The 15,602-nt window shown below is 34.5% G+C and overlaps 1 protein-coding gene across 1 annotated transcript in view; it reads left to right on the top strand.

Annotated features, from left to right (window-relative positions):
* Positions 1-13,851, top strand: part of CLGN (calmegin) — a 21,035-nt gene extending 7,184 nt beyond the window's left edge. Inside the window, 7 exon segments of the mRNA XM_023513436.1 lie at positions 4,556-4,669; positions 4,782-4,932; positions 6,837-7,052; positions 9,305-9,430; positions 10,407-10,566; positions 12,347-12,447; positions 13,771-13,851. Coding sequence (XP_023369204.1) covers positions 4,556-4,669; positions 4,782-4,932; positions 6,837-7,052; positions 9,305-9,430; positions 10,407-10,566; positions 12,347-12,447; positions 13,771-13,851 — 949 coding nt within the window.
* Positions 13,852-15,602: the final 1,751 nt, after the last annotated feature.

The following is a 15,602-nucleotide window of genomic DNA, read 5'->3' as shown; positions in this document are numbered from 1 at the left end:
ACCATCTGCATTCTCATCTGTATTGTATAAGAGTTCCAGTTGTTCTGCACTGATGAAATATCTGGGTTTGTTTTGTTTTTCTGTTTGTCTGTTTTCCTTTGGATATATCTTCTTGTAGTTTCAGTTTGCATTTCCCTAATGACTAATCACAGGGAGCATCTTTTTATCTATAGCAGGATGTCGGTAGTTGACCACATCCGTATATTGACCACCTTCTTACGTTGACCATTCATATCATTTCTTTGATAAAATACCTTTTCAGTTTTGTCCATTTGAGTTTTTATTATGTTTTAAAAATATATGTATTCTGGATACATATTTTAGTTATCTATTGCTCTGTAACAAATCACTTCAGAACTAATGGCTTAAAAGAACATTTATTATCTTACAGTTTCTGAGTCAGCTTAGCTGGGTCCTCTGGCTCTCAGTCTCTCACAAGGTTGCAATTAAGGTGTCAGCTGGGACTGTAGTTACAGTTAAAGCTCACCTGGGGACAGACACATTTTCAGTGTCAGGTAGCTTTTGAGAGGATGTAAATCCTGAAGGGAGTGAATTATTGTTGGACTGTGGGCCTCATTTCCTTACTAGGCATTGGAAAGAGTCTTCCCACATGGCAGAGTTCCTCACCTTTCTATAGAGTAACTTACAACATGCCAGCTCTTTTTAGCAAATGAATCAAGGAGTAGAGAAAGAGAAGAAGTGTGAAGATGATGATTAACAGGTTCCTCCAAAAATCCATGCCTACCCAGAACCTGTGATTATGGTCTTATTTGGAAATAGGGTCTTTCTAAACCTAATCAAGTTAAGAGGAGGTCATACTAGACTAGAGTTTGATTTAATTGGTGTTTTAAGAGGAATATTTGTACAAAGAATTACATGTGACAAAGGAGACAGAGATGAAGTGATACACACACAAGCCAAGGATGCCAGGGATTGCCAGCAGTCACCAGAGGCTAGGAAGAAGCAAGGAAGGACCCTCCCCTGAGCTGTCAGAGCTTGGCCCTGCCAACAACTGTGATTTTGGACTTCTGTCCTCCACAACTATGAGAGAATAACCTTCTGTCCTTGGAAACCACTCAGTTCTTGGTAAGTTTTTCCAACAGGCCCAGAAAGCTAATTCATGTCTTTATAATTTAAGAAACATCCCATCACTAATTTTTGTTCATCAATAGCAAGTTATTAGGCCCAGCCCACACATGAGTATACATTACCAGGAGATAGGAATCACTGGACAACCATTTCAGAAGTAGTCTGCCTCACACAGGACTACATTCCTGACCAACACCTGCTTTGCAACCTGTCACATACCCTGAAGCAGAGGATCTAAGTCAGTTGTCCGCAGGTGCTTGACCTACAGAAACTATGCAATAATAGAGGTACTTATTTTAAGCCCCCAGAATTTCAGGAAAATTTGTCATACAGCAATGGACAATTGATACAGATAAGTAGTATGAAAATATTTCCTCTCAGTCAAGGACTTGTCTTTTCTTAATAGAGATATAAGTTTAAATTATTCATCAAGTTCAATAGCTTGATAGCTGCCTTTGATAATTCATGCTTTTAGTCTTAGGTAAGAAATCTTTGCCTAAATGAAGTTCATAGTGATTTTCTTCTTTTCCTTCTAGAGAAATAATTTTCACTAAAACTCTGTTCTAATTGTTCTGTATGGTGTGAGTTATAAATCAAGATACAGTAGGCCCCCCTTATCTGTAGGGGGATATGTTACAAAACCCCTAATGGGTGCCTGAAACTGAGGATAGCACCAAACCCAATAAATATTATGTTTTTTTCCTATACACACAAACCTATGATAAAGTTTAATTTGTGAATTAGGTACAGTAATAAATTAACAGCAATGCAAGTCATAGAGCTTCTAACGAGAACTCAGTTGTTATCTTTGCTCTCTTCTACCTAATATGTAATTTGTTCTTAGTTTGCTTTTAAGATTTATTTCATCATTACCAGTTTTCAACAGTTTGATTTTGCTGTACCTTAATATAATTTTCTTATGCTCATCTGATTTGGGTTCTTTGAGATTCTTAAAATGTGGGTTTTAAGTTTATATCAAATTTGGATAATATTTGACCATTATTTCTTCAAATATTTCTTTTGGGGAACTCCATTTAGTTGTGTGATAGACTGCTTTTGATTGTCTCATAATCATTGAAAATATGTTCATTAATTTTAAACTGTTTTCTTTCTCTGCTTTATTTTAAAACTTGTCTTTTCCTAGTTCTTTAAGTTTTGTTTGTTCGTAAACATTGGGGTTACTGCCTATTGAGAACATAGTCTGTTGTTCCTGGAAAACCAAAAGTGTTGACTTGTTAACTTTCTTTAAATCAAGAAAGATACTGATTAGTTAGTGAAAATGTCTTTGCCTTCAGGCAAATGGTATAATAGGGAAGTAACTTGTACAAGATAGGAAGAGCAGTCTGGGTTTAAAAAAATAAATAAAAAGTCACTGTCAGTGAATCACTTTCATGCATACCTTCTGGCTCTCAGAAATGGTAGGACTACATACTTCCATGGAAGCTTTCTAATATTGTTCATATTTTTTTGCCCATAAGGAGTAAGTTTGCCTTTAAATGAGAGAAACTATACTTAGCAGCCTCATTCTGATTGGTGAAATGTATCAGAATTTGTTTTGTAAAGTGCTAAAAAAAATGCTCCATTAAATTTTAACCTCTGGTTACTCTGAGCACATAGAGACTCAAAATAACATCAGCCAAGTACATGTGCAAGTCTGTACATTTATGGAGTTGATTATTTATTTTATAACTCAAGTTTTGTTTGGAAGATCATAAAATTTGTTTTAAACTTTTTTATAAAGATCAAAATTATATTAGTAATTCTGTTTATACTTTATGTTTAGGTACTTTAGAATTTTTTTTTTGCAATTTTTTTTTGGGGGGTGGGGCTGGATTTGAACCCGCCTCCAGCATATGGGGCCAGTGCCCTACTCCTTTTACTCCTTTGAGCCACAGGCACCACCCATAGAATTTCTTTTCTAAATGTTATTTTTTAAAATAATAGGAAAGTTTTTTTTAAATTATATTAAAATTGGGAATAACTTTCCAAACATGACATAAAATCCAAAATTCATTGAAAACAATAAGTTCAACTACATGAAAATAAATGATTTGTATATGGCAAAAAAAAAGACATGAGAAACTGGAAAAATTATTTTCAATTCGTGATAGAGAACTAAGAAAAATTTTTATATATCAGCTCGGCACCTGTAGTTCAAGTGGCTAGAGCACCAGCCACATACACCAGAGCTGTTGGGTTCGAATATAGCCCAGGCCTGCCAAACAACAATGACAACTACAACCAAAAAATAGCTGGGCATTGTGGCGGGCACCTGTAGTCCCAGCTACTTGGGAGGCTGAGGCAAGAGAATCGCTTAAGTCCAGGAATTGGAGGTTGCTGTGAGCTATGATGGCACAGCACTCTACCCAGGGTGACAGCTTGAGGCTCTTTCTCAAAAAAAAAAAAAATTATGTGTCATTTATGTTATTAAACATACACTAAAAGTATAGTGAAATATCATTTTTCACCTATCAAATGGGCAAAATTTTAAAAGTTTGATAACACTTTTGCAGGGATAGTGGAAAATACATATTTTTATATGATGCTTGTAGAACTAGAAGTGGAGTATACTCTTTACAGAGGATAATTTAGAAGATAATGATAACAATTTTAAATGTGCCTACTTTTATAAATAGATCTTCACCAATGGGAAAAGGTATATATTTTGGGATATTTATTATAGCACTATTTGTAATAGTAAAATTTTATCAATTGATTGATTTGTAAAGCAACTCTGTGCTTTTATTTAGTTTTTGTTGTTGTTGTTTTGAGTTTTGCTCTTTTGCCTTTGGTAAGAGTACTATGGCATCATAGCTCACAGTAACCTCAAATTCTTGACTTAAGTGAGCCTCCTACCTTAGCCTCCTGAGTAGCTGGTACTACAGGCGAGGGCCATGACACTCGGCTAATTTTTCTATTTTTAGTAGAGACGGGGTCACACTCTTGCTCAGGCTGGTCCTAAACTCCTGAGCTCAAGCAGTCCACGAACCTTCGGCTCCCAGAGTGCTAGGATTACAGGCGTGAGCCAACATGCCTAGCCTTGAAATAGTAAAATTTTAGTAGAAAACTACGCAGCTGTTAAGAATGAAGCAAATACATACGTGTGTGTGTGTGTGTGTGTGTGTGTGTGTACGGAGCTCTTAGAACAGACATGACACATGGTAGGCATCCACTATATTCTTGTTGATGAGTTGACTGAGTTTTTAAGTGGCAAACACAAGGTCTAATATACATATATAGAATACTGTCATTTGTGTTAAAAAAGAATATAAACATTATGCATGTACTCACAGAGCATAGCAGGGAATCTGTTGTAAAAAGGGGCAAGTTGGCAAAAGATTTAGTAGTAGGCACAAAAACAGAAAGGTAAGAAATAATTTTATGGTATCTTCTAAATTTTGTAACATGCATTTTAAAGCTTTTTGAAGTAGTAATTAGCGATTAACATAAAATACTGTATTTGCAGGGATGAAAATGAACCTGCTGAAATAGAAGATTTAAGTGTTACTAAACCTGATGGCTGGCTTGACGATGAACCAAAATTTATCCCAGATCCTAATGCTGAAAAACCTGATGACTGGTAAACAATCTTCATCTTCAAATGTCAATTTTAAGTATTGCTTACTTGTGTTTTTGTTAGTAGCTTATATGACTGACCTGAGACTCTATTTGTTTTGTTCTAATATCTTAAGGAATGAGGACATGGATGGAGAATGGGAGGCACCTCGTATTCCTAATCCAGCATGTCGAGTTGGGTGTGGAGAATGGAAACCTCCCATGATAGACAACCCAAAATACAAAGGAATATGGAAACCTCCAATGATTGATAATCCTAATTACCAGGTAGTTATCACTTAGTTCAATTCTTAGTAAAGTTAAAAATGTGATGTTGTCTTTCATATGTATAATTATTGATAATATTATATTAACTTTTAGAAGTTTGGTTTATAATCTTAAGTCAAATAGAGTCCTGATTATTAGTGAAAATGTCTTTGCCTTCAGGCAAATAGTATAATAGGGAAATAACTTGTACAAGGCAGGAAGAGCAGTCTGGGTTTTAAAAAAATAAATAAAAAGTCACTATCAGTGTATCACTTTCATGCGTATCATAGAAAATGATTTGCATTTAAAAAGTAAGGCATTCTTTAATTTTTTAGGAGAATAAAATTAAAAACTGAAGATAAATCACTTCATACTATATTGTTCCCTAATAATAAATTGATACTTTGGAACAAAGTTCTATTTTAGAACTAAATATGAGAAATGAATTCCAATTAAGTAGACTCATACATTTTAATAATTGATGCCTGAGCTCAATTAATGTCCTGGTTTTTTAGTAGTATTAAAATACAGAAATTGGCTCGGTGCCCATAACACAGTGGTTACGGTGCTGGCCACATACACTGAGTCTGAAGGGTTTGAACCTAGCCTGGGCCAGCTAAAAAATAACAATGGCAAGTGCAATTAAAAAAAAAAGTAGCTGGGTGTTGTGGTGGGCACCTATAATCTCAACTACTTGGGAGGCTAAGGCAAGAGAATCACTTAAACTCAAAAGCTTGAGATTGCTGTGAGCTGTGACACCACAATACTCTACCAAGGGCAACATAGTGAGACTCTGACTCAAAAAAAAAAAAATATATAGAATTTATTCTAATATGAATCAGACATCTTTTGAGTGTACCTAGTTTTTTATGTTAAAAGTCCCTGTGTTATGTATTTAATTGTCTACTTTTATCTTTGTAATTATTCATTGACGTATTCTATATATATTCATATATCTGCAGTTACATATTCTAATCACTGTGGTTTTCCTTTATAGTACTTAACACAAAGTGATTATTTTAGTAATTTTTTTAATTTAATGTCTGTCTCCTTCATTCAACTTCAAACTTTATAATACAGGAACTGTATCTGTGTTGACCATCTGGCCTAGTGCCTGGTTCAGAATTAGATATATATGATGGTGCAGTGACTCAGTGAGTAATCATACTGTGAAATTGATTTGATTAACAGTTTAATCTTTTAAGATCTACTGGAATTTTTACATGGAATTGTTGTTCTAAGATTTAACTATGATTAATTAATACTGCCTATCATGTGTATATATTAAATGGAGTGAGCCACCTTATTATATAATGATCTTTCCAATTTCGGCAACTTTGATATCTTGCCTTGAATAACTTTTTACTAAATCCAAAAAACTTGTCTAAAATAATATCCCTTGTGAAACTTACTCAGGTTTATGTGTGTGTTGAATTTTCACTTTGCCTTTTTTGCAGAATATAAAGTCAGTCTCATGCCTATAATCCTAGAACTCTAGGAGGCCAACGCAGGTGTATCACCTGAGCTCAGGAGTTTAAGATCAGCTTGAGCAAAAGTGAGACCTCATCTCTATTAAAAATAGAAAAACTAGCCAGGCATTGTGGTGGATACCTGTAGTCCCAGCTACTCAGGAGGCTGATGCCAGGGGGTCATTTGAGGTTGCTGTAAGCTAGGATGCCATGGCACTCTACCCAAGTCATACAGTGAGGCTTTGTCTCAAAATAAATAAACAAAACTCATGGAGAACATTGCAGAATAAGAAGAAATAAGGTTTTATTTCCAGTGTATCACTAATGGATTAATAGCAGTTAAAGGTTTCTTTTTCTCCAGTTAGTATTGCTAATTTTAACAGCAACTGCTTCTTAAGAAGCCTTTATAATGAAATTATTTTATTTGAAAATGTCTTCAATTATTTTTTCTTCCAGGGAATCTGGAGTCCTCGAAAGATTCCTAATCCAGATTACTTTGAAGATGATAATCCATTTCTTCTGACTTCTTTCCGTGCTCTTGGCTTAGAGCTTTGGTCTATGACGTCTAATATCTACTTTGATAATTTTATTATTTGCTCAGAAAAAGAAATAGCAGATCACTGGGCTACAGATGGTTGGGGATGGAAAATAATGATAGCAAGTGCTAATGAGGTATGGTATTGACCAGTAGTGGTTGTGATGTAACTATGTATAGCAGTAATAAGACTCAACCCTGGTTATAGGTTATACATATAGCTCCTTTAAAGGTAAATAAGTGTATAATAATTACTGAATCTCAAGGAAGTATACTTGTAGACAGAATATTTAGCTTTACTATATTATGATACAACTTCATTATACCACATTTAGTAAACTCTATGTCTATATGTGAGTTTGTGAGTCTCATTCTGCATTAAATTATAACAACTTTAATAGGATATAATGCTTATATGACATTTATAGAGTTGGCACATTGCCAATTCAAGGAGTAAATGGTAACATTATTATTTTTTATTTAAACTACTTTTCACATAGAAGAGTACAAAGAATTTTTAAATGTAACACTATTGTGTTCTAGTGTTTTCAGAAAAATCTCAGTATTGTTTACAAAAAGATAGGCTATCAGGCATCCTCAAACTGCAGCCCGTAGGCCACATGCAGCCCCCTGAGGACATTTATCTAGCCCACGGGGTGTTTTTGCTGCTGCTGACTGTCCTGCTTGGCAGCCGACTTGTCCTGGGGCCTGCAGTCCGGCCCTCCAACGGTCTGAGGGACAGTGAACTGGCCACCTGTTTAAAAAGTTTGAGGACCCCTGGACTAAATATTTCAACTCAATGTACCTTAGATAATATAACTTTAAAATCATTTGCTATAAAGAAAAATTCATACCTTACATTTGATTTCTTTGGACACTAGCAAAAATCATCAAAAGAGTAGGTAAAGAGGGATTCTCATTTTGAATCTTTTAACTAAAACATTCAATGGTTTACAATTTTATCTTCACAAAGGAAACAACTTCGTTACTGTGGGTTATATGTAAAATTTGTTTATATAAAAAAGAAAGTTTTGAAGTATGATTTTAATAAGTTCTTTAAAGGCACAGCATTAATAATCAGAGTTGTATCTCCTAAGTGAAACACATAATACATCCACATAAAGGAGTTCTATCCTTGACCAATGATAAATGGAATGGTTTGCTTTTCTTTTCTTGATTAATTTGAGTTTTCTATAGATTCTGGTTATCTGTCTTTTGTCAGACTCATAACATGAAATATCCCATTTATCATTGGGCAAGAGAAGCAAAGAGAACCTTCTCCAAAGAAGACAGACAAGTGGCCAGCAAACATGAAAAAATGTTCATGGTCCATGATCATCAAAGAAGTGCAAATTAGAACTACCTTGAGATATCACCTAACCCCAGTAAGATTAGCCCACATCACAAAGTCCCAAAGTTGCAGATGCTGGAATGATTGTGGAGAGATGGGAACACTTTTATACTGTTGATGGGATTGCAAATTAATACAGCCTGAAAGTATGGAGAATCCTCAAAGAGCTAAAAGTAGGCCTTCCATTCGATCTCACAATCCCATTATTAGGTATCTACTCAGAAGAAAAAATATCATTTTATATCATAAGGACATTTGTACTAGAATGTTTATCACAGCTGAATTCACAATTGCCAAGATGTGGAATCAACCCAAATGTCCATCAACCAAAGAATGGATTAATTCACTGTGGTATATGTATATCATGGAATACTAGTCAGCCATAAAAAATATGGAGACTTTACATGTTTTATATTAACCTAGATGGAGTTGGAGAACATTTAGTAAAGCATCACAAGAATATAAAAGCAAATATTCAGTGTACTTAATACTAATATGAAACCAGCAGATCAATAACTATAGGCCCATACAAGAGAAAAAATCAATTAAAGTAGGGGAGAGGAAAGCAGTGAAGAGAGAGGGGAGAAGGGGTAGGGAGTAGCGTGCTGTCACCTAACAAGCACAGTGTTAGAGTCCATGGCATGCCTCCTGGGTGAAGCTCAACTACAACTTGGACTTTAGGTAACAAATGCAAACAATGTAACCTAGTCATGTATGCTCTCATATTAATCTGAAAACTGTTAGTTCTATCCTGATATTTAACAAAAAATGAAGTTGTCATTCTTGCTGGAAGATTAGAAGTTTCCACTTTGTAGTAATGTACCTTCTACTACAAAGTCTCATTCAGTGATGCGTGCTAATAACTAAATTAGACTTTACAAAGTGTAAGGTGGGAAAATGAAACATTTGGGGTCTTGTTTATAAGTTCATCACACCTTAATATAAAATGCCTGAGTAAAATATGGTTTTCATAGATAGGATTTCCCAATAAAAGATTGTAAAATTTGAATTGCATTTTTCTGCTTATGTCTTTTATAGCCCGGTGTATTTAAGCGGTTAATGGCTGCTGCTCGAGAACGCCCATGGCTTTGGTTGATTTATCTTGTGACAGCAGGGCTGCCAGTAGTACTAATTACTGCATTCTGTTGGCCAAGGAGAGCAAAGGTAAAGAAAATCAATTTCCTTCACCTTTTTTTCTATAAATTGAGCAAATCATTCTTAAAAGTAATACTGTATTTTTCCACGTATAATGAGCACTTTTTTGCCAAAATTTTTGAGGGAAAATGAGGATGCATATGATACATGGGTAGTACTAATTCCTTATCTATATAAATGTTTTAATTCTTTTATTTATGCTTATGCATTAAAAGTATAACTCTAGAAAGCAATAATGTATCCGTATGCAAAATAATACCCTGGAAAATGGTAATCAGTTTTCTTGAGCTTATGACAAACTTGGAATGAAAGCATTTCAATCAGTGAAGAGCAATGTATTTCTCTACATACAGTTTAGGCAGGAGCTCGAAATCCAGCTGATATTTTTTGTTACATAAAATTTCTTATACCATAATATATTTTTAAAAATCCTAAAATTCTTTTATAAAACAAAAAACAAGTAAATAAATATGAACAAATAAAATTTGAATTATAAAATTTAAATAAAAATTTATTTCATGAAAGTTTGGGCCAAAAATGTGGGGCACCTTATACACAGGAGTGCATTACATATGGAAAAATAGAGTAAGGCCTGGCGCCATGGTTTGTGCCGGTAATCCTAGCACTCTAGGATGCCGAGGTGGTTGAATTGCTTGATCTCAGGATTAGAGACCAGCCTGAGCAAGAGCAAGACCCTGTCTCTAAAAATAGCTGGGCATTGTGGCAGGCACCTATAGTCCCAGCTACTTGGGAGGCTGAGGAAGGAGGATCTCTTGAGCCCAAGAATTTGAGGTTGCTGTGAGCTGTGACACCAGGGCACTCTACCAAGAGTGACAAAGTGAGGCTCTGTGTCAAAAACACAAAGAGAAAGAAAAATACAGTAATCTAAATTTTCTATAGGTTTTCACTGATAATTCACTGTGTGTTATCAATTATTGCAAAAATAGTGCCTTTTAATAAAAAATACTTTGTTAAACTACCACAGAAAAAATACGAAGACACAGAGTATAAAAAAACTGACATATGTAAACCACAAACAAAGGGAGCCCTAGAACAAGAAGTGAAGGAAGAGAAAGCAGCCCCGGAGAAGCCGATAGACTTAGAAGAGGAAAAAAAGCAAAGTGATGGTGAAATTCTTGAAAAAGGTAAAATGATAATAGCAATTTTGATGGGGACCCGGGGTAAAGTTCATAAACACAGTATATTATCTCAAAATCACTAGCTGTTGTATTTGCTTATTATCAAATTTGTACATCTGAATCTCCAAGAATACATGATGATGGCCAAGAGGAGTAACAGTCCTCTGAGCAGCCAACCTGTTGATAGTTATTTTCTTCTAGGAAACAAGATTTAAATAGCATTCTGTTGCTTCAGGGCCTCACAGTTATGAATCTCATTTGCCATAGTCTTTCGCAAAGACTTTTCTTGCCTCTGAGAATGTAGAAGGTGAGATGGAAGGTACATGTCACAGCCTCTGTAGAAGGGGAATTGATCTAAGGCAGGTGATGGCAGCAACAAAATCAATACCAAGTCTGCTAGTGGTTGTAGTTTATCCGAAGTTACCATAGGGAATAAATACTTGATTAATTTCCTAAAAAGACTGCTGAATCTGTATGCCTCCCACCTATATTATACTCTTGAAGATGTTAGAACTAAAGCTGCTTTTTGGTGGCTCTCTACGGAGACCTCCTTATGCATACTGAGGTAGAAATAAAACTAGTGATTTGCCCAGGGTCCCAAGCCAAAGTCCAGATTGAGCTTTTTACAACTTAAATTATGTCTTGAAGCACTATTCTGAACTTAGTTGATGAAACAGTTGACTTAACACATGTGTATGTACATATCTATATTTTGAGAGTATATATACCCACACTTACATCTGAGGTTGTACAATTAAGTTTGTGAACTCATCCTAGAAAAAGTGCTCCATACCTCATTGCTGAATATCACTACAGTCACCTTCAAAGTACTCCCCTGAGAAGCTGTGCACCAGCACCAGTGCCTAGACCACTCTTTAAAGCACTTTTTCTAAGACTATTTCGCAAACTTAATTGTCCAACCTCATATATTTACATACACATGTAAAACCTGTATGTGTGTACTACACATGTGTGTGTGTGTTTATCAGGTATCTGAAACAAATGCTTTAGTTTGGAAATTCTCATAGCCTTATTCTTGTAACACATGTGCTTAGTATATTGATGTCTTGTTCAGCCTTATTTAGAGGGCATTTATATATAGCTTGTATTGGAATATTTAAGTATCAGAAAGGTCTTCTTATGGTAAGTACTTTCACATAGTCATGTAGGCTCACATTATGAATGTGGAAATACATGAGAGAGGTAGCAAGAGAGGTAAAGATGATGAGTTTTCAACCTTTCTTTCTCCAAGCCCCATTCTGGGTGGGGTAGGAGTATTGACTTTATGTGGCTCCAGGACTTGTTTCGCTTTTGGTAATGATAGTGACAAAGTTAGAGATTTGGTGAAGTGGAATACAAAGGAGGGTCATTGACTAAAAAATTGCCTGACAATGGCCACAAAGAACAAGCATAAATAAATAGCATATTGAAAATAAAAGATCACCAAAAATTAAGGGAAGAATTTCTAAGACATGAACACAGAGAAGATGACAGTTTGGTTTTGTGTGGGTTTTTTTTTCATATACCATGTACATACAGACTTAATGCTTAAAAAATATTTAAACCTTCCCCTTAACTCAAATATGATTTATTTATGAAATGTGATAAATTAGTCTATTTTTAAGCTTTGAACAGAAGAAAAAAGGAAAGAAAAATAAAAATTTGAACAGAAGGAATTGCTCTTAAATATTGGAATTTAAATAAATCCCTTTTATTGTATTTAATACTTTTCACTAGCAAAATTTAATTCTTTGAGGTTTTGCCTTTAATAAAATCTGTATTTTAGAAGAGGAAGGTGAACCTGAGGAAAAAAGTGAAGAAGAAGTTGAAATCATAGAAGCTCAAGAAGAAGGTAATAAAGCAAATAAGTCTGGATCAGAAGATGAGGTAAGCAACATTTTAACAGAAAATAAACTAGTTTCTGTGTATGCTTGTTGCCCATTCAAAAGTTGTTTCAGTAAAAGCAATCTGGTGTAAAGGAATATTTGCCATTTCTCTCAGCTTTTGTAAGAGCTTCTGTATTGTTTCTTAAACGTATCTATAAGGAAGGCAAGAAAAGACTATGATTTATATTGTCTTAATTTCCAGTAGAACAGTGTAGAGTAAACCTGTGATTTACAAAACATAAAGACATAACTGCATCTGTAAAAAATTATAATTTTACCATTCTATTGAACGATAATATAAACATATTTGAATATTTACAAGGTAATAGTCATTATTACAGTGTTCTAAATAGATGTTGTAAAAACATTCTTACTGTCTTAATATTTTACTGTCGCATTTTGAAATATTTGACTTCATTGGTGGTTGAGTACTATCTACCTGATCTGGTGTTTTTTCCAAATCTTTAATGGACTAGAGAGTTGTTTTCCCTATTAACTGGATATGTGTACCCATTTTTGAATCCTGATATAAAAGAGAAATTTCCACAATGCCTTTTTTAGTCAGTTAGCGTGGAATCATAAATAATGCAGAGTATAATTTCCATCCAGATCTTTCCTTTTTTTTTTTTTAACCCAGCATAAATCCAAACCTGTGTTTTCTCCTTCTCTAGCCCTTTATGTGCTTCAGCACCTCACCCCACAGAGTCACCATCCTGACACATTGCATTCTAACTGATTAGGGAGGGTAAAAGCACAGGTCTGCCTGGCTTATTGCATGTGATGCAACAAGTTTTCTATTTTATCTATTTGAGGAAATCTTCCTAATTAATTATTTTTATTTAAGTGTTTCCTAAATTTTTTCAGTACACATGTCTGGTCTTAACTCCTTTGTGAATTTTTAAAAGGACTTTGGGGGATCAGGGCATCATTATCTAGTGTGAATATCTATGTTTAAGGAGAGCTGAGGGATGGAAATTCCTGACAGAGCAGACTTTTAAACAGCCACTCAGTAAACTTGGGGTCATTTACTTGAGTATGTGTTCTGTTTACATTTTGTTTCACAAAAACATTTTGTGTACCTTTAAAAATATCCAATTCCATCTTTTCCACTCTTTTAGACTTCTTATGTATATTCATCAGTGAGCTAAAATAAGTCGATAAAACATTTTGTAACCTCAAGAAACAGCTTTATTTTTATACTGTATCGTACCTTCATGATAACATTTGATTGATAGAACATGTATGTAAGAGAAGAAATGCATTATTTACCACTATCGACTAGTTACGTGTTATACTAGAATAAAATTTTCATACTTTTTTCTAGATGAAAGAAGCAGATGAGAGCACAGGATCTGGAGATGGGCCAACCAAGTCAGTACGCAAAAGAAGAGTACGAAAGGACTGAACTATTCTCAAGTGTTTGTGTTTCCTGAGAAAGATGTTTGGCATTCTAAAGTCAATGTGCCAGAACTGAACTTGAATCAACCTACACATCTGTTTCTGATATGAAACAACGTTATTCTTTCAGCATTTATTTTAGTCTTTCTTTTCAGGGAAAGAAAAAGTAACTTCAAAGTTGCCTTTGAATTTAAAATAAAAGTGGCATGTTACATATCAGATTTAAGAGATTATTATCATTAGAAGTTACACAGTTTAGAAGTTTCGAGATAGTTTTGGTTTGTACAGAGCAAAATAACATGTAGAAGCTTCACTGCAATTGAAAAAATCAGTTATTGCAATTCCCACTTTATATGGCTCTACCGCAATATAACTGGCAGTTCTATAATAAAAACAAGAGTGTGTTCTATTGTACAGAGCTAAATGCAATAAAGTTTCTGTATGGTTGTTTGATTCTATCAACAATTGACAGTGTTATATATGACCTGCATTTACCCTAGTTGATGTCAAATTATGATTATGGTCAGTTTTTCACTAAAACCCTAAAATTCCTTTAAAGAGGTGTCTTGTTGACAAGTCAACAAAACAAATGTCTAAGTATAGAATCAGTGGATATTTTACATTTGAATACAAATAGGTCTATCAAAACAAAATGGTGCACATATTTTTTTTCAAGCTTTTATAGCTGTTTTATGCCAGAGTGGTTTACCTCACTCACAAAATTGTTTTATGCATCATTCCTCTTGAAAATAAAATTTGAATTTTTTTATCTTAAATTATACCCTATTTAACAGATAGATTATTATTGGGGAAACTTAAAATTTTTGTATTAGAGATTCTAATGGCCGATGTAAATTCATCATGCTTTATATTTCTATCTTGTCTTTTTCCTGGCAAATTCAAATCTATTTTAAGTCTGTTTTCCCATCCAGCTTTAAAGCTGCCTCAGAGGTGAATAGGAAAAACTATTATCATTTCTCCTCCTTTTAAAGTAGTTACCAAAGTCACTGGACTGCATTACAGTGGAGCTGTTTTTCCAGTTACAATATTTTATTTAGGAACTTTTGGGTAACAGGTTTAGACCCTTTGGGAGGTGTTGAGACCACAGAACTATTTGAATACTAAGTATCTAAAGAACTTTAGTTGGGTAAGGGTTTTGGATTGCTTTCTAAACACACACACTGGATCCTTGGGCAAGCCCCACATTAAGTTCCCATACAGTATCTTTTTCAGTAGTTACATTTTGAACTTAACATATGAGGAAAATGTTTCTAGCTTCTGCTTTTACTAAAGTAAGCAAAACATAGCCAGTAATTCACTCTCTCTTTCAAAGAGTCAATTGAAAATGAAAATAAGTGCTTTATTCCATGGCTATGTTCTGAGCTTTCATAAATGGGTAGCAGTTAACCATACTTTGTATTTCTCTAATACTAACTGAACTGAAGACTTCTTGCAAGGACCTCTCTTGGTTTGCATTTGAGACATCCAGATGTACTAGACACGTTGAATAATTCTGGATGAGAACGTTTCTGAAAGTAAACCACTACTTCAGTAGATAAAATTCTTAAAGAAAAACTTCATGCCTGACAAGGGTCTTGTATGTGAACACTTTTTTTTTAAACTGAACTTTAACATTTGGTAAACTCCATGAAAGTGCAGTGGTAAAATGTGGGCAACAAATCATGCCAAGTCACTGCTAGTTCCCATGCACACATGCCTTTGTGGATGTACCATGGCTGATAGGTTTAACCAGAACTT

Source organism: Otolemur garnettii, unplaced genomic scaffold (genome assembly GCF_000181295.1).
Source record: "Otolemur garnettii isolate 467f Iridium unplaced genomic scaffold, OtoGar3 scaffold00041, whole genome shotgun sequence".
Classification (NCBI taxonomy): domain Eukaryota; kingdom Metazoa; phylum Chordata; class Mammalia; order Primates; family Galagidae; genus Otolemur; species Otolemur garnettii.
Note: the sequence above shows the minus strand (reverse complement) of the source record. Positions and strands in the feature narration are given on the sequence as shown.